This window comes from Pleurodeles waltl, chromosome 11 (assembly GCF_031143425.1).
Source record: "Pleurodeles waltl isolate 20211129_DDA chromosome 11, aPleWal1.hap1.20221129, whole genome shotgun sequence".
NCBI classification, from domain to species: Eukaryota; Metazoa; Chordata; class Amphibia; order Caudata; family Salamandridae; genus Pleurodeles; species Pleurodeles waltl.
The window spans coordinates 990,561,674-990,581,512 of NC_090450.1; the positions used below are offsets into that span (position 1 = coordinate 990,561,674).

The following is a 19,839-nucleotide window of genomic DNA, read 5'->3' on the forward strand; positions in this document are numbered from 1 at the left end:
CCATTGTAATCACATGGATCCCACCTCCCACCATTATTTTTAGGTTGAGCCTAGACAGCACGCCTGCACTGTCTGCAAGACCTGTTGGTATGAGTAGAAGGACTTTGCTCCCGCCTGCCACTTACCATAGGTTGAAGCCAGTGTTGCTCTTGTTTTGCTGCCTCCTTACTGGTTTGGCAGCCGGTATGCCAATTCCTGTTCTTGGCTGAGGAGCACCGGCCAAGTACAGTTTTATTACGCCTGGATTGTTTTTCTGTTGTTTGGACGGACTATTTTTTTGTTCCCTGCCTCTATGGCGCTTTCAAGTTTTATACAGTGGGACTGCTGCTCGAGTTACCACTATAAAAAACTTGAAAGCTCCCTGAGTGCGACTGAAAAACAAAGCAATGACAAATAACTGTTAGTTGCTTGTCATTGTTTGTTTTGTTTTTCAGTCGTGCTCCTAGCACTTTCAGGTTTTATACAGCCGGATTGCCGATCGAGTTACCGCTGTAAAAAACGTGAAAACTCCATGAGCGCGATCATGGTGCTTTCAAGTTTTATACGTCAGGAATGCTCGCTGTACAAAAGTTGTTCTCCTTTCCAACCTCTCACCCCTCACCTTTTCTTACCTGACCCAAGCCCCCCCCTCACTAAATGGCAAGAAAAGTCCAGTTAGGAATTTAAAACTCTAATAGCTCTAACTCAAGTGAATACAAGACCCATTGAATTGCAAATGCTTGTTTTCTTTCTTTCCCCCATGTCCCTCTCCTCCAGTCTTCTCTCTTCCCATCTCCCCTCTTATTTAGTTCTCAGGTGTGTCTCTCTGAGCACCCCCTGCCCTCTCTCTCTCTCATCTCATGCATGGAAGCTCCTTTCTGCCTCAAGGCACTATTACGCCCGTGTTTATTCTCTCTCTAAAGAGACTAGTGTTGTCCTCTTCAGCAGGGATGGGGCGGTTCCTCAGCAGTCCACATCCTCTGTCGTCACACTGTTCTACGCAGCGGTTCACCTTTCACGCGCCGTGAGGAGAAGGCTCTGCTTTCGGCGCTATCTTTAGAACATATGATTGACCTTTCAAGTAATGTACGTCTGTGTCCGCAGCTGCCTACGACCAGGCTCAATTACTGCTTCTCATATGCAGTCCTAATTGGATTTTGTGTAAATACTCTAATGGCCCTCCAGAGAGATCCCGCTCCTTGCAGTCTCTTCCAAATGCATTTCAAGATCTGATTTTGCTTTTAAATTTTGAGATGAATCATAGAAGTGCTCTGATACAAGTCTGCTGGCCGGGAGGATTGAAGCCTCTCTAAAGAGGTCTTTGTGGGGAAATGTGCCTGGTCACTTCTGTGGGGTCCTATGTGCAGAGTTCCTGAATTTGGGTCCTAAACAATTTTATTATTATGCTGACATCAGACTTAGAGGAACTGTGTGTTGTAAAGGGTGGTGGGAAATAAACATTTATCATATAAACCTTGACACAACACAGCCCCTCTGCAGCCAACAACATTGTCACATAGACTGCTGGGCGTTCTTCATTAGAGATCTCCAGTGTGTATTTGTGCCCTAGTTCTCCATGGGACTGGTGTGTACTTGAATTCTCTGTCTGACTGTATTTCAAATTCAGCCTTTGTTTTCCTGGATGGTGGCCTGCATGTATCTTAAATTTCTATGTGCTTGCATTGTGTCTCGGTTTTGTGTACCTGGATTGTGACGTAGTTCTTTGTGTTCCTGGATTGTGGCTGGCTTGTATCTTCAGTCTCTGTGTGCTTGTATTCGTCTTTGTTAACTATGTTCCTTTATTGTGCCTTGGGTATTTGTGAACCTGGATTGTGGCCTGGTTCGTTCTGTACCTGGATTGTGGCCTGGTTCGTTCTGTACCTGGATTGTGGCCTGGTTCTTTCTGTACTTGGATTGTGGCCTGGGTCTTTCTGTACCTGGATTGTATCTTCAATCTCTGTGTGCTTGCATCATGTCTTGGTTCTCTATATTCCTTTAGTGTGCCTTGGTTCTTTGTGTACATGGATTTGGGTTAGCCTATTCCTTGAGTCTCTGTGTACCCAGATTGTTTTCGTGTGTCTGGATGGTGCCTTCGCTCTTTGTATGCCTGGAATGTGACTGGCTTATTCCTTAAAACCCTATGTGCTTGCATTGTGTCTTGGTTCTTTGTGTGCTTGCATAGTCTTGTTTCTTTGTCTGTTTGCATTGTCTCGGTTCTTTGTGTGCTTGCATTGTGTGCTGGTTCTTTGTGTACCTGGATTGTGGCCTTGATCTTTGTGTACGTAGATTGTGGGTTGGTTCTTTGTGTTCCTGATTTATGGCCTGGGTCTTTGTGTACAAGGATTGTGGCCTGGGTCTTTGTGTCCCTGGATTGTGATTGGCTTGTATCTTGAATCTCTGTGTTCTTGTGTCATGTCTTGGTTCTCTATGTTCCTTTATTGTGCCTTGGTTCTTTGTGTACATGGATGTGGGTTAGCCTATTCCTTGAGCCTCTGTGTACCCAGATTGTTCTTCGTGTGTCTGGATGGTGCCTTCATTCTTTGTAAGCCTCGAATGTGCCTGGCTCATTCCTTGAAACCCTGTGTGCTTGCATTGTGTCTTGGTTCTTTGTATACGTGGATTGTGGCCTGGGTCTTTGTGTACCTGGATTGTGGCTGGCTTGTATCTTCAATCTCTGTGCTTGCATCATGTCTTGGGTCGCTATGTTCCTTTATTGCGCCTTGGTTCTTTGTGTACATGAATTTGGGTTAGCGTATTCCTTGAGTCTCTGTGTACCCAGATTTTTCTTTGTGTGTCTGGAGGGTGCCTTAATTCTTTGAATGCCTGGAATGTGCCTGGCTTATTCCTTGAAACCCTATGTGCTTGCATTGTGTCTTGGTTCTTTGTGTGCTTGCATTGCGTCTTGCTTCTTTGTGTATGTAGATTGTAGGCTGGTTCTTTGTGTACCTGGATTGTAGCCTGGTTCCTTCCGTTCCTGGATTGTGACTGGCTTGTGTCTTCAGTCTCTGTGTGCTTGCATAGTGTCTTGGTTCTTTTTGTACCTGGATTGTGATCTGGTTCTTTGTGTTCCTGGATCGTGGCTGGCTTGTATCTTGCATCTCTGTGTGTTTGCATTGTGTCTTGGTTCTTTGTGTACCTAGATTGTGTCTTGGTTCTTTGTGTACCTGGATTGTGGCCTAGGTCTTTGTGTACCTGGATTATGGCCTGGTTCTTTCTGTATATGGGTTGTGGCCTGCTTCTTTGTGTATGTGGGTTGTGTTCTGGGTCTTAGTACCTGGATTGTGGCTGGCTTGTATCTTGAATCTGTGTGCTTGCATTGTGTCTTGGCTTTTTGTGAACCTAGATTGTGGGCTGTATTTTGTGTCCCTGGATTGTGTTGTGGTTCTTTGTGTACCTGTATTGTGCCCTGGTTCTTTGTGCACCTAGATTGTGGGCTGGTTCTTTGTGTCCCTGGATTGTGGGCTGCTTCTTTGTGTCCATGGATTGTGGTGTGGTTCTTTGTGTCCCAGGATTGTGGCCTGGGTCTTTGTGTACGTGGATTGTGGCCTGGGTCTTTGTGTACGTGGATTCTGGCTGGCTTGTATCTTCAATCTCTGTGTGCTTGCATCATGTCTTGGTTCTTTGTGTATTTTGGCATTGTTTCTTTGTGTACATGGATTTGGGTTAGCCTATTCCGGAGTCTCTGTGTACCCAGATTGTTCTTTGTGTGTCTGGATGGTGCCTTCATTCTTTGTATGCCTGGAATGTGCCTGGCTTATTCCTTGAATCCCTATGTGCTTACATTGTGTCTTGGTTCTTTGCGTACGTAGATCGTGGGCTGGGTCTTTGTGTACCTGGATTGTGGCCTGGGTCTTTGTGTACCTGGATTGTGACCAGCTTGTATCTTCTATCTCTGTGTGCTTGTATTCGTCTCTGTTGTCTGTGTTCCTTTATAGTGCCTTGGTTCTTTGTGTATCTGGATTGTGGCTGGCATGTATCTTGAATCTCTGTGTGCTTGCATCATGTCTTGGTTCTTTGTGTACCTGGATTGTGGCTTGCTTGTATCTTTAATCTCTATGTTCTTGCATCATGTCTTGGTTCTTTGTGTACCTGGATTGTGGCTGGCTTGTACAGTGGTTACCTGTGTGCCTGCATCATGTCTTGGTTCATTGTGTACCTGGATCGTGGCCTGGTTCTTTGTGTACCTGGATTGTGGCCTGGTTCTTTGTGTACCTGGATTGTGGCCTGGCTTGTATCCTGAATCTCCGTGTGCCTGCATCATGTCTTGGTTCTTTGTGTACATTGGAATGTGGCCTGGTTCTTTGTGTCCCTGGATTGTGGGCTGGTTCTTTGTGTCCCTGGATTGTGGGCTGGTTCTTTGTGTCCCTGGATTGTGGGCTGGTTCTTTGTGTCCATGGATTGTGGCGTGGTTCTTTGTGTCCCTGGATTGTGGCCTGGGTCTTTGTGTACGTGGATTGTGGCCTGGGTCTTTGTGTACATGGATTGTGAGTGGCTTGTATCTTCAATCTGTGTGTGCTTGCATCATGTCTTGGTTTTTGCTGTTCCTGGATTGTGACTGGCTTGTGTCTTCAGTCTCTGTGTGCTTGCATAGTGTCTTGGTTCTTTTTGTACCTTGATTGTGATCTGGTTCTTTGTGTTCCTGGATCGTGGCTGGCTTGTATCTTGCATCTCTGTGTGTTTGCATTGTGTCTTGGTTCTTTGTGTACCTAGATTGTGTCTTGGTTCTTTGTGTACCTGGATAGTGGCCTAGGTCTTTGTGTACCTGGATTATGGCCTGGTTTGTTCTGTATATGGGGTGTGGCCTGCTTCTTTGTGTATGTGGGTTGTGTTCTGGGTCTTAGTACCTGGATTGTGGCTTGCTTGTATCTTGAACCTGTGTGCTTGCATTGTGTCTTGGTTTTTTGTGAACCTAGATTGTGGGCTGTTTTTTTGTGTACCTGGTTTGTGTTGTGGTTCTTTGTGTACCTGGATTGTGCCCTGGTTCTTTGTGCACCTAGATTGTGGGCGGGTTCTTTGTGTCCATGGATTGTGGTTCTTTGTGTCCCTGGATTGTGGCCTGGGTCTTTGTGTACGTGGATTGTGGCCTGGGTCTTGGTGTATGTGGATTGTGGCTGGCTTGTATCTTCAGTCTCTGTGTGCTTGCATCATGTCTTGTGTATTTTGGCCTTGTTTCTTTGTGTACATGGATTTGGGTTAGCCTATTCCTGAGTCTCTGTGTACCCAGATTGTTCTTTGTGTGTCTGGATGGTGCCTTCATTCTTTGTATGCCTGGAACGTGCCTGTCTTATTCTTTGAATCCCTATGTGCTTACATTGTGTCTTGGTTCTTTGTGTACGTAGATTGTGGCCTGGTTCTTTCTGTACCTGGATTGCGGCCTGGGTCTTTGTGTACATGGATTGTGAGTGGCTTGTATCTTTAATCTGTGTGTGCTTGCATCATGTCTTGGTTCTTTCTGTTCCTGGATTGTGCCTTGGTTCTTTGTGAACATGGATTTGGGTTAGCGTATTACTTGGGTCTCTGTGTACCCAGATTGTTCTTCGTGTGTCTGGATGGTGCCTTCATTCTTTGTATGCCTGGCTTATTCCTTGAGTCCCTATGTGCTTGCATTGTGTCTTGGTTCTTTGTATACCTAGATTGTGGGCTGGTTCTTTGTGTACCTAGATTGTGGCCTTGTTCTTTGTGTTTGTGTACCTGGATTGTGACTGGCTTGTATCTTCAATCTCTGTGTGCTTGTATTCATCTTTGTTCTCTGTGTTCCTTTATAGTGCATTGGTTCTTTGTGTGCCAGGGTTGTGACTTGATTCTTTGTATACTTGGATTGTGTCTTGGTTCTTTGTGTACCAGGATTATGACTTGGTTCTTTGTGTACTGGACTGTGGCTGGCTTATGTTCACAGTCCCTGTGTAATTGCAATGTGCCTTGGATCTCCACATTTCTGGATTGTGGCTTGGGTCTTTGTGTACCTGGATTGTGGCTGGCTTGTACAGTGAATACCTGTGTGCTTGCACTGTGTATTGGTTCTTTGTGTACCTGGATTGTGGCTGGCTTGTACAGCGAGTACCTGTGTTCTTGCGCTGTGTATAGGTTCTTTATATACTTGGATTGTGGGTGGCTGGTACGGTGAATATTTGTGCTTGCACTGTGTATTGGTTCTTTCTGTACCTGGATTATGGCTGGCTTGTACAGTGGATACCTGTGTGCTTGCACTGTGTATTGGTTCATTGTGTACCTGGATTGTGGCTGGCTTGTACAGTGAATACCTATGTGCTTGCACTGTGTATTGGTTCTTTGTGTACTTGGATTGTGGCTGGCTTGTACAGTGGATACCTGTGTTCTTACACTGTGTATTGGTTCTTTGTGTACCTGGATTGTGGCTGGCTTGTACAGTGGATACCTGTGTTCTTGCACTGTATATTGCTTCTTTATGTACCTGGATGGTGGCTTGGTTGTTTGTGTACCTGGATTGTGGCTGGCATGTACATTGAATACCTGTGTTCTTGCACTGTGTATTGGTTCTTTGTGTACCTGGATTGTGGCTGGCTTGTACAGTGGATACCTGTGTTCTTGCACTGTGTATTGCTTCTTTATGTACCTGGATGGTGGCTTGGTTGTTTGTGTACCTGGATTGTGGCTGGCATGTACATTGAATACCTGCATGCTTGCACTGTGTATTGGTTGTTTGTGTACCTGGATTGTGGCTGGCTTGTACAGTGAATACCTGTGTGCTTGCACCGCGTATTGGTTGTTTGTGTACCTGGATTGTGGCCTGGTTCTTTGTGTACCTGGATTATGGCTGGCTTGTACAGTGAATACCTGTGTGCTTGCACTGTGTATTGGTTCTTTGAGTACCTGGATTGCGGCCTAGTTCTTTGTGTACCTAGACTGTGGCTGGCTTGTACAGTGAATACCTGTGTGCTTGCACTGTGTATTGGTTCTTTATGCACCTGGATTGTGGCTGGCTTGTACTGTGGATACCTGTGTTCTTGTGCTGTGTATTGGTTCTTTATATACCTGGATTGTGGCCTGGTTCTTTGTGTACCTGGATTGTGGCCTGGTTCTTTGTGTACCTGGATTATGGCTGGCTTGTACAGGGAATACCTGTGTGCTTACACTGTGTATTGGTTCTTTGAGTACCTGGATTGTGGCCTGGTTCTTTGTGTACCTGGATTGTGGCTGTCTTGTACAGTGAATACCTGTGTGCTTGCACTGTGTATTGGTTCTTTGTGTACCTGGATTGTGGCTGGCTTATACAGTGAATACTTGTGTGCTTGCACTGTGTATTGGTTCTTTGTGTACCTGGATTGTGGCTGGCTTGTACAGTGAATACCTGTGTGCTTGCACCGTGTATTGGTTCTGTGTACCTGGATTGTGGCTGGCTTGTACAGTGAATACCTGCATGCTTGCACTGTGCATTGGTTCTTTACGTACCTGGATTGTGGCTGGCTTGTGCTGTCAATCCCTATGCACTTGCAATGTGCGTTGGATCGCCACGTTTGTGGATTGTGGGTTGGTTCTTTGTGTACCTGGATTGTGGCTGGTTTGTACAGTGAATACCTGTGTGCTTGCACTGTGTATTGGTTCTTTGTGCACCTGGATTGTGGCTGGCTTCTACTATGGATACCTGTGTTCTTGCGCTGTGTATTGGTTCTTTATGTACCTGGATTGTGGCCTGGTTCTTTGTGTACCTGGATTGTGGGTGGCTTGTACGGTGAATATTTATTTGCTTGCACTGTGTATTGCTTCTTTATGTATCTGGATGGTGGCTTGGTTGTGTACCTCGATTGTGTTTGGCTATTTCCTTTATTTTCAATGTGCCTAGATTTTGTCTTGGTGCTTGGGTTGTGCCATCGTTTTTCGTGTACATGGATTGTGGCACGACATGTGCCCTTTATGATCGTATTGTGTTCTTCGAGTTCCTGTATTGTGGTTGGCTTATTTTTTGATTTTCTGGATGTCTTGATTGTAACTTGGCTCTCCAAATGCTTGGGTTGTGACATGCTTGTCCATTGATTTTCTGTGGTTTTTAGAGTAATTGTAATTTAATTCTTTGTATGCCTAGATTGTGTCTTGTTTGCCCAATTGTCTGGTTTGTGCCTTGGATCTATATGTGCCAGTATTGTGTCTCTTTTCTCTGCGTTTCTGGAATGTGACTGGCCTGTGCCTTGATTCTCTGTACATCAGGATGGTGTTTTTCCCCTTGGATTTCACTGAGCCCCAATTATTCTTGAATTCTCGTTCTGCATATCTTTGAGCCTGAAGCCTTCCTTGATTTCGTGCATGCTTAGATTGTCTTCAGAGTTCTTGCCATAATCCTTGAAAGTTTATACCTCAAAGCCTCTTTACGCACTTTGTTCCTTGATATTGAGTGTGCCTGCAAAGTACCTTGATCTTCCATGAACTTGGATTGTGATAGCGTCTTTGCGTGCTTCAACTGTGCCTTGATTCCCAGTGTAACCGGATTGTTTATTGATTCCCTTCATGCATGGCCTGCACATTGTTCTTGTGTATTTAGGCAGTACCTTCTTTTTGTGTGCCTGGGCTGCACCTTGTTATTCTGAGTGTCTGGGCTGAACCTGGTCTCTTTGGTTATCTGGATTGCACCTTGTTTCTCTGGATTGTGCTTCCTCCTTTGTGTTCCTTTGCTTGCATGGACTGAGACTTGTTTGTGTTTGTGCCTAGATTCTGTGTATCCTGTATTGTGATTCTTCTGTTCATGCCTGGACTGTGCCTCGATTATCTGTGTGAATGCATTTTCTGCCTCCATTGATGTTCTTTCAATCTTAGTTGCTGACATTTTACCTTGACTCCCAATATACTTTCCAAGGGCCTGGACTGCTCCTTGATTTTTCATGGTCCTGTATTCTGCGCTGGTTCTCACGCGCTTGGATGGTGCATCCATCTGTGTGTTCCTGGATTGTGCATACCATTTGTGTGTACCTTAATGGTACCTTCAGCGATCTTAGTGCCGGAAATTTGCCTTAATTTTCTTTGTGCCAGAGATATTTACTGTGTGCCAAGTTTGTACCTTAGTTTTCCGTGTACTAGAATTGTACTTTGATTTTCTGTGTGCAGGATGTGGCACTTTGTTCTTAGTGCAGCTGGAAGCGTCTTCATTTTTGGGGTGCCAGGGTTGTGCCTCACTTGTCGTGTGCCTGGAGTGCTCCTTCATGCTAGTGTGCCTCCAGGTGATGTTGGGTGTGCATGAGCTGCACCTTCATTCTCTGTGCCTAGATTGTGCCTTGAACCCCCAGAGTCCCTCCAAGACCGAGTGTTCATCAAGCAAGTCACGTAACATTCTTTTCACTCTTTAGGGTTGTTGGAGGGTTTGAGACGTTGACAGCCATGGAGAATGTGGACGCAGACCCGAAGACTGATCGTCCCTCGGTAAATAACTTACTCAATGTGGTAGTCTCCTGACATTAATAGGGCCCGGCCCTGCTGTCTGGGTCCTCGGCTGGTTTCCTGTCTGACGTTAGTTACTGCTGCCTGTTAGCCTCCAGCTGTCTGTCAATTACTAATTGCATCAATTTATCAATAAGTTGGGTTTGCCTTCTGTGTGCATATTTCGTTGGCCACCTTGGAATAGGTGTTCCTATTTGCTGCATCTTGAGCACAAGAAAAAAAAGCCCCTAAGTGGTAGTGCAAAATCGTTCAGGCAGATCCCACTGCAAGGGTTCCTGGACCCTTGTTGAAATCCATATTGGGTTCTAGGACTGTACTGGGTTCGCAAACCCTGTGAGAGGTCCAGAGGGTGTCGAGGACCCCATCCCTCGGGCCGATTTGCATATTAGAGGGGAGGGGCCATGCAGCCCCACTTACCAAACCTAAATTGGCCCCAGGTACCCCATCGCCCTCAGATGAATGTCAGAAAAAGGAGGGAGGCTACCTAGCCCTTCCCTAAGCCTCTTAAAGCCCCGAGAACCCAATCCCCTGGGGCCAGCTCACAGACGGTGTCCCAGGAGCCCACCCCGGGGATACAGTAGTTTCTTAAAGTTTACCTGCCTGCACACGCGTGGACAGGGAAACATATGTTTGCTTCCACCTGGCAGGAGCATTTTTAAATCTCCCACCAGGTGGGAGCAAACGTGCCTTCCCTGCCTGCAGGAACATGGGCAGGGAAGACATATTTGCTCTCACCCAGCAGGAGCTTTAAAAATGCTCTCACCGCATTCGCCCCATGGGATGAGGTCCCCAGGGCCCCTTAAGGCTCAGTGACAGGAGCCTCACTCCCCAATAATTAAAGTATGGCCCCAGAGGTTGGGGGTCCCCGGGGACAAAAGTGGCTTGGGGAGAGGGGGCATGCATCCCTCTGCTCTTTAATAAAGAGAAGGCTCTGGGGGATCGGGGGAACCCAGGCCAGTAGAGGGTCGGTTAGAGGGGCCACGTGCACCTGCTCCACTATTTGAAAGCGAAAGTATCTGGGGCATGGGGTGCCCGGCACCAATAGTGGGTCAGGGAGGGGAGCTACACGGGTGGGGGTTGGAGAAAGGGCCTGGTCGTAGGCCAGGCCCTGTGGCGAACCCCACACAGCGCACGGCCCCACATATTACATTACTCATGACATGTTCTCTGATATCATTTGTAACATCATGGCAACATGTGAAATGGGAACATTAATACAACACTGTGCATGGCGGGTGGACCCAACCTTCCACAAACAGTCAATTGCTGCTTGCGTACACCAATCGGCTATGCACAGTGGGTGTTGGTTGCAGGGCATGGCCGGAGGCAAGGTCCTGTGTCCAACTCCATGCAGACAGGCCATTGCCCGTGCTCAATGGCCTTCGGCCTCCATAAATCAACGCAAAATTTGGCATCCCTTTAGAATGTTTGTGTTCTCTTGGTATGTAAAGTTTTAGGCAGATCAGTCTGAAGGTGGCAAATTTAAAAGGCTACAAAAATCTTTTATATGGTTATAACACTACATTTAAGATGCCGGTGTCATGTTCAGCTTACTCCTGATATATTAAGTTTTATGCAGGCATCAAGAAAGGGCAGAGTTAAATGGGGTGGTGGAGTCAAAAAAGTGTTTATTCAGTTTTTACACTCATTACCACATTCGGATGATACTTCGTAGGCTGTTAGCAAGTTAAGTCCAGAGGGAGAATTTTAAGTTCAGGCAGATCTGACGAAGGGAGCAAAGTTAGAGGGGTCAAAAAATATTTCCTTTGATAATGTCTTTGGTGGTGTTCCTGGGCCAGTATACACTTGGCAAGGCGTTTATATTACCGGTATTATATTGACTTTCATGCAAATACATCAGCAGGAGGACACTGTTCCAGTAGGAGAAGGGGGGGCTGCAGACCGCCAACCCTGATGCGCACGGACTCCAACATGCTTAGCACCGGTGAGCCATAGAACCGGCCTGCAGCCTGACAGGGTGTTTCACTCATAGAACCTCTTTTAATTCACTCACAGACCAAACTTTGGCACTAAAGTCTCGAAATGGACAACAGAAGCTGAAACCTTCTTTATCTAGTTGTGGCTTCATGTTTAAATGTAGATCAAGGGAAAGTCTGAAAATCTGCATTGAAGTAGGTCTATCTCTTAACCCTTTCTAGCGCACTGGCACATTATTGTAATACTAGTTTCTTGAAAACTACTAAAAGGATTTACTCCAAACCAAGCAATGGCACTTTCCTGTGTAACGTTTTACTTTCATTCCAAGAGTGGCGGAATTCCCTTCAGGAGTTCTTGTGGTAATGGTGACCATGGATGCCTGTGGAAGTTAAAATGAGGCCTACTTCCCCCCCCCTCCCTCCCCCCCACCCCACCCGATGTGTTTGCATGAAATTCAAAATATCACAAGTAAAGTAAAGATTGTAAGTGTCTGGCAAGTGGTGTTCAGACCTATAAAAATGCACCACAGATGCATGAAAGCTGGGATTCCTGAAATGGGCTTAACGTCATAAGAACCTGCCTCATTTCATGCAGGTTCATTACAGCGCATAGATATACACACACACACGCATATATGCAATACTCAAGTGCTCAATACCACAGTTTTCCAATCAATGAGCTTTGTCAATTGAGCACCCTTGAATTGGCTAATAGTAGCCAGAGGTTTTGTTACTCAGTTTAATAGTACATAGTATATCGACCTTGGAAGGAAGGAAGCCTGACTTGGCTTTGCAGGAATTTGGGCTTGTGTCCTACAGATGTCGGTGGTGAGTGTTTAATTCACTGGGCCATCTTGCTGCATGTAATGGACATCTTGAGTGCAAAAGGGTAACCCAGTATACTGAAAGAGCATCTGTTTACATATTTAAATGAACTATAAGACATGATGGATGGGGCCCTAGCCACTAGGAGTTGATTTGACTAGGAGTCGCAGTATGTAAAGACGTCCTGCCCATACCCTGCTTCGTTGCTGTGAGATACCGAGAGGATGTACACATTCCCTGTATCGCGCCACAGACTGACAGCTGCTGAATTGACTATTTGGTAAAAGCACACGCCTTGACCACCTCCAGCCCATGTTCTCCTTCCTGTTTCTCCACAGCTCTCTCTACCCTGTCACTCTCATTGCACTTCGCCCCTCTTGCAACCCCCCACCACTCTAGGATGCACTAGTTACAGCCTGAAAGGCCATGGACTGCAAGAGGCCATGCAGACTGTGTCAAAAGTCTATGTTCAAGCAGTAGATATGCACACAGCAGTCCTGCCCACCCAGGTAAATATCCTGTAGGTTGCCTTGCAGTCTGGAGGCCACTGGCGCCCTTGTCTCACTCTCTGTTTGAAGGGGCAGATAGAAATGCTATCTGCGGCATAAAAACACGAGCCTCTTGTCAGCATGGTCGCCTGGCCAGGCAGTCGGGCAGGGGTTGTTTCTCATAGCCGTGCTTGGGTCCTAGTATATGGGACGGATGCACCACTTAAACAGGAGCATAGCCCTTGTGCATAGTCTGTTCTCTTTACAGAGCATTATGTCCATTGGCAGAAACCTCAGTGGTCTTTTGTTCAATCAATCAATCAAAATAAAATTGTAGAGCGCGCTACTCACCTGTGAGGGTCTCAAGGAGCTGGGAGGGGGAATGGAAGTCAAGGGGGGGCAGGGGGAGTCACTGATCGAACAACCATGTCTTGAGGTTCTTACTGAAGACCAGGAGGTCTTTGGTTTTGTGAAGGTCGGTGGGGAGGGAGTTCCAGGTTTTGGGGGCGAGGTAGGAGAAAGACCTGCCTCCTGTGGTGGTGCGTTGGATGCGGGGGACTGTGGCTAGGGCGAGATCGGCTGATCGGAGGTTGCGTGTGGGAGTGTGGAAGTTAACTCTTTTGTTGAGGTAGGTTGGGCCGGTGTTGTGCGTGGATGAAGATCTTGAATGTGGTTCTCTTGTCTTTAGGGAGCCAGTGAAGGGATTTGAGGTGTGGTGAGATTCGTTCGTGGCGGGGGAGGCCAAGGACGAGGCGTGCGGCTGTGTTCTGGATTCTCTGGAGTTTGCGTTTGAGTTTGAGTGTGGTGCCGGCGTAGAGGGCGTTACCGTAGTCCAGTCTGCTGCTGATGAGTGCGTGGGTGACTGTCTTTCTGGTTTCTGGGGGAATCCATTTGAAGGATTTTTTTTTAGAGTGCGGAGTGTGTGGAAGCAGGAGGAGGTTAGAGCTTTATTTTGCTGTGTCATGGAGAGGGAGGGGTCAAGGATGATGCTGTGGTTGCGTGCATGGTTTGCGGGGGTGGGTGCGGGGCCTAGGGTGGTGGGCCACCAGGAGTCGTCCCATGTGGTTTTGTTGGGGCCGAAGTTGATCATCTCGGTTTTGTTTGAGTTGAGCTTGAGGTGGTTAGTGGTCATCCATTTGGCGGTGTCAAGGAGAGCGGCGTGTAGGTTGGTTTTGGCGGTGGTGGGGTTGCGGGTGACGGAGAGGATGAGTTGGGTGTCATCTGCATAGGAGAGGATAGTGATTCCGTGTGCTCAGAGGATGTTGGCTAGGGGGATCATGTAGATGATGAAGAGTGTGGGGCTGAGAGAGGACCCTTGGGGGACTCCGCAGGTGATCTTGGTAGTGTTGGAGTGGAAGGGTGGAAGGCGGACTCTCTGGGTCCAGTCTGTGAGGAAGGAGGTGAGCCAGTCTAAGGCTTTGTGGTGAATTCCTATGTTGTGGAGGCGTGTGCGGAGTGTGTGGTGGCAGATGGTGTCAAAGGCTGTGGAGAGGTCTAGGAGGATGAGTGGGGGAGCCGGAGTGGATGGAGTTCATGGTTTTTTCGGCTTCTTCGTATGTGGTGGGGGTCCATGTGGAGAGTGTGGTGGGGGGGTTATGAGTGGGGGTTGGGTTGGGTGAGTGAGGGGTGTGTGTGGTATGAAGCTGTTGTGGATGTTCAGGATTTTGTGGAGGAAGTGGTTGGAAAGGGCGTCACATAGGGGCTGTGTGTGTGTGTGGGGTCTATGTTGCTGGCTTTGGGTTTGGCAGGTTCATTGATGATGGTGAAGAGTTCTTTGCTGTTTTGAGAGTTGTTGTCAAGGCGTGACTTGTAGTGATCTCTTTTGGCGGTGCGTATGAGTTGGTGATGGGTGCGAATGTTGGTTTTGAGGGTGGAGAAGTTGGTTGTGGAAGGTTCTAGTCGCCATAGTGTCTCAGCTTGGAGGCATTTGCGCTTGGAGTCGTGGAGTTCGGGGGTGAACCATGGGGCGTTCTTGATGTTGCAGGTAGCAATGTGTTTTCTGAGGGGGGCTAGTGTGTCCGCACAGGTGGTGATCCATTTGGAAAGGTTGTGTGCTCCTGTGTCGGGGTCGCTGGTGTTGGGGGGGCGGGGGGGGTTTGGTCATGGGCCCATTGGGTGTTTAGTCGTTCTGTGGGGATCTTGTCCCACATGCGGTAGGGTGTGGTGTGTTGATGGTAGTGTGTGGGGGGGTTTGGTGAAGCAGAAGTGGACACAGTGGTGGTCAGTCCAGAGGAGTTCGGTGGTGTGGGTGTAGGCTATGTGTTGGCTTGCGGTGAAAATTGCGCTGAGCTTATGTCCTGCTGAGTGGGTGGGTGCGGTGACCAGTTGTTTGAGCCCGAGGTTGGTGAGGTTGTCTATGAGGGAGGTAGTGTTGTGGTCTTGTAGGTTTTCTAAGCGAAAGTTGAAATCGCCGAGGATGATGTAGTCTGTGGAGGTGAGGGCGTGCAAGCTGATGCTGTCGGTGATGGTGTCGCAGAAGGCGGGGCGTGGTCCGGGTGGTCTATAGATTAGTGTACCTCTGAGGGTATGTTGTGATGCAAAGTCATGGAACTAACATGATCAGACAGTAACACCTTCACAATCTGCTATATTTGTAAAGCTGTCTACTAATGTGAAAGTGTGCTAAGTACAATGATGGTTTTTCTTTTTGTAGGAAGACATTAGAGTCCTCAGTGTGACTGTATTTGTGGACCCATTTGAGGAGGCGGATATCCAGGTGAGTATTTACCCTGTGTTTGTGTTCTTGTTTGTATTTCCTGTGTACCAGTTTCTTCTTTCATGCTTCCTTTTTCTCAGTGTGCCACTTGCGTCTTTAAGTGCCATGTGTCACTATGTGTTCATGCTCAGCCTTGGACATATGTGTGTTCTGTGTGCCAAAAGGTGCCCTGTATAAGTTTCTGTATTTTTGTATGTGCCTTTTGTTCCAGTGTGTGCCTTACTGTACCCGGTGTGACCCTTTTATGAGTGTCACCCCCCTGTCTATGCTTTGGAGCCAGCAGTGTACATTCCTTGTGTCTTTTGAGTGCCAGTTTCTGTGTTTGAACCCTTGAAACATATTGTGTCACCAGTGTGCACTGTGTCATTCCTGTGTGTATGCTTATGTGCTTTTGTGCAGGATGTGTGTGCCTGGTTGTTGCAGTTTGTAAACTTTAGGAATGTCATGTGTGTGCACCCTGTGTATCCATTTGTTGTTTTTTGTGCGTTTGTTCATGCAGCGGCACCAACCCTGTTCACTGATGAGACCTAAGTAGGTTGAAACAAGAGTTGGGGTGCTTGTGTTCCCATCTAGAAGAGACCTGGACCATTCCTTCAGGAGCAGGACCAAGTCTGAGTTGCATACGGCGGGTTTCTGCCTAGAATAGCACAGTGGGCAAACAACAGTAGTCTGAAACAATTGCCAGTGGCTGAGATTAATTTAAGCATTCCTTCTGTCGCCTGGTTGATTTTGCTACAATCTCTTTGGCACGAGCAATGCCTGTTCTAGACATCTACCTGGCTGCGACATGGCCGTTGCTTCTTATGTTCACAAAACACCTACTGCTTTGACACTCCAGCCTGGCAGTAAGGTCACTTTGGCTGCTCCATTTTGCAAGATTTTTTGATTTGACTCCAATCCTCAGACTTCCACCCTTGGGAGGTACTGCTGTGGTATCTATTCTAAAGGTGAGGAATCTGCGGTTTAGAGTATTTATCAGAAGAACAGGTTACTTTTTTCGGTAACGCTCCTTCTGATAGATACTCACTGCAGATTCATCATCCTCCTGGCTCTGCATTCTGCAGAGGGGACTACCACAAATTTTAAGGCGATCTCAAGGTAATTTTCAGCTCGCTGCCAGCTGCGGTTTGTTTGAGCAGACTTGCATCTGAAGGTAGTGAAGAGGACAATATGGAATTTGATGTAATCATGCTGGGGTTGCAGGTATATGCTTCTCTGCTCTACCAGTTCCAGAGCAGTGTGAGGCAGATGTGGAGCCCCACGGCGCCACCTACCAGCATACAGGAGCTATTACTTGATAATCTTCAGAACCAGCCTCCTGGGAATATTCTGTAGCTGAGTAATCAATGGTCAGCTAGAGTATGGATCACAAAGAGCATTACCTAAACTGATAACGTGTTCCCCTGGGATTCACAAACATTACCAGGAATACACATAAAAAGCTGCGCAATGTGTATTTTTGGGAAGGTCATGACGTTCACAGTCTGATCCCGTTCCCGCTGTGTGGAGTTCTCAAAAGTGGGAAAAATCCCTACTGCGGGAACAGTATCTCCTGTGTAAATGCACCTTTTCCCAATCTGAAAATGTATTCTCCCCGTGGGGAAAGCCCCTTCCCAATACCCTATCAAACAGGGATTCATCCACTGCCTGTCCCGCAAGAAATGGGGTGTACGCCAGCCCTTGACTGAAGTAAATATCCAACCATTTCCAGGATGGAACGGAAAAGGAGAGGAGTTTGTAGGTGCCAACAAACGTTTATGGGTGTTCACAAAGTTCCAAGGCTAAACTGCCACTTGAGTGGCATTTATGGTTTGTTGAATCCTAAATGCGTGCACTATAACTCCTGCACATAAATGAAGTTACAGCTGCCAGGAATCCCTCTATGAATTCCTAGAAGGGGTTGGAAAAAAGGTAAATTTAGTTGCAGACTTAAAATTACAAGCAAATTTTTCTTTATTTATAGGGTCTTATGTTATTCTGGGCTTCTTTGTGCATTGACTAAATTCTTCTGAATAATCAGCACTGCGAGCTGAGCATTTAACTGTCTTCAGACCAAGGGTGAAAGAGGTTGAGCCACGACTTATGGGGAAAATAGTTTTTTAAGAGTAGTTCCAATCCTGCTGTGCTCTTCTCTGAACATTGTGGTTAGAGCCATGCTCTGCTGTGCTGGACATGGGGAGCCAGTGCGGGCTATGGATATCCAGTGATGTCTGCCCCATCGGCTGTCGCCCAGGGTGCATCTGTCTGCTATGGGGAATGTAGCCATCGTCTACCATAACTGGAGTCTGTGGGATGATGCAAACGGGTCAGATCTGCTGGTTGTGATGGGCGCGGTATAAACTCACGAGTCGTTCATCGCCTCTATTTCTCTCATACTAATCTCTTCTCTGCCTGGCTGATTGGGCACCTTTGTGTCCTTTCTTGGGTGTGTTAACATCAAGATATCCTAATCTGGGTGGGCATCATGCCTTATAAATGTAAAAAAATAACATATTATCCCAATGTTCCCTTCCACAGGTCGCTGCAGAGCGAGAGAAGGCGTTGAAAGAGGAGGAAGCGGAGAAAGCCCGGTCCAAGGCTGTGCTGCCACGAAATGAAGCCAGCCAGCCCCCCAAGACTTACCGGCAGGGCGTCGGGAAGTACATCAACATGACAGCAACGTATGTGCAACACGTATAACCTCATCCCCACGTTGTATATGCTCTTAGCCAAAGCACTGTATCCAGGGCTCGGGAAGTACATCAACATGACAGCAACGTATGTGCAACACGTATAACCTCATCCCCACGTTGTATATGCTCTTAGCCAAAGCACTGTATCCAGGGGTCGGGAAGTACATCAACATGACGGCAACGTATGTGCAACACGTATAACCTCATACCCACGTTGTATATGCTCTTAGCCAAAGCACTGTATCCAGGGATCGGGAAGTACATCAACATGACAGCAACGTATGTGCAACACGTATAACCTCATACCCACCCTGCACCCAAAATGTATATGCTCTTAGCCAAAGCACTGTATCCAGGGCTCGGGAAGTACATCAACATGACGGCAACGTATGTGCAACACGTATAACCTCATCCCCACGTTGTATATGCTCTTAGCCAAAGCACTGTATCCAGGGCTCGGGAAGTACATCAACATGACGGCAACGTATGTGCAACACGTATAACCTCATCCCCACGTTGTATATGCTCTTAGCCAAAGCACTGTATCCAGGGCTCGGGAAGTACATCAACATGACAGCAACGTATGTGCAACACGTATAACCTCATCCCCACGTTGTATATGCTCTTAGCCAAAGCACTGTATCCAGGGCTCGGGAAGTACATCAACATGACGGCAACGTATGTGCAACACGTATAACCTCATACCCACGTTGTATATGCTCTTAGCCAAAGAACTGTATCCAGGGCTCGGGAAGTACATCAACATGACGGCAACGTATGTGCAACACGTATAACCTCATCCCCACGTTGTATATGCTCTTAGCCAAAGCACTGTATCCAGGGGTCGGGAAGTACATCAACATGACGGCAACGTATGTGCAACACGTATAACCTCATCCCCACGTTGTATATGCTCTTAGCCAAAGCACTGTATCCAGGGCTCGGGAAGTACATCAACATGACAGCAACGTATGTGCAACACGTATAACCTCATCCCCACGTTGTATATGCTCTTAGCCAAAGCACTGTATCCAGGGGTCGGGAAGTACATCAACATGACGGCAACGTATGTGCAACACGTATAACCTCATCCCCACATTGTATATGCTCTTAGCCAAAGAACTGTATCCAGGGCTCGGGAAGTACATCAACATGACGGCAACGTATGTGCAACACGTATAACCTCATCCCCACATTGTATATGCTCTTAGCCAAAGAACTGTATCCAGGGGTCGGGAAGTACATCAACATGACGGCAACGTATGTGCAACACGTATAACCTCATCCCCACATTGTATATGCTCTTAGCCAAAGCACTGTATCCAGGGGTCGGGAAGTACATCAACATGACGGCAACGTATGTGCAACACGTATAACCTCATCCCCACGTTGTATATGCTCTTAGCCAAAGCACTGTATCCAGGGGTCGGGAAGTACATCAACATGACTGCAACGTATGTGCAACACGTATAACCTCATACCCACGTTGTATATGCTCTTAGCCAAAGCACTGTATCCAGGGGTCGGGAAGTACATCAACATGACGGCAACGTATGTGCAACACGTATAACCTCATCCCCACGTTGTATATGCTCTTAGCCAAAGCACTGTATCCAGGGCTCGGGAAGTACATCAACATGACGGCAACGTATGTGCAACACGTATAACCTCATCCCCACGTTGTATATGCTCTTAGCCAAAGCACTGTATCCAGGGGTCGGGAAGTACATCAACATGACGGCAACGTATGTGCAACACGTATAACCTCATACCCACGTTGTATATGCTCTTAGCCAAAGCACTGTATCCAGGGGTCGGGA

At 47.2% G+C, this 19,839-nt stretch overlaps 1 protein-coding gene across 1 annotated transcript in view; it reads left to right on the forward strand.

The window, feature by feature from the left end:
* Nucleotides 1-19,839, forward strand: part of PPIL2 (peptidylprolyl isomerase like 2) — a 280,729-nt gene that overhangs the window by 253,656 nt on the left and 7,234 nt on the right. Inside the window, exons 17-19 of the mRNA XM_069215327.1 lie at nucleotides 9,291-9,363; nucleotides 15,285-15,347; nucleotides 17,865-18,007. Of these exons, the coding sequence (XP_069071428.1) occupies nucleotides 9,291-9,363; nucleotides 15,285-15,347; nucleotides 17,865-18,007 (279 nt within the window). The remainder of the gene's footprint in view (nucleotides 1-9,290; nucleotides 9,364-15,284; nucleotides 15,348-17,864; nucleotides 18,008-19,839) is intronic.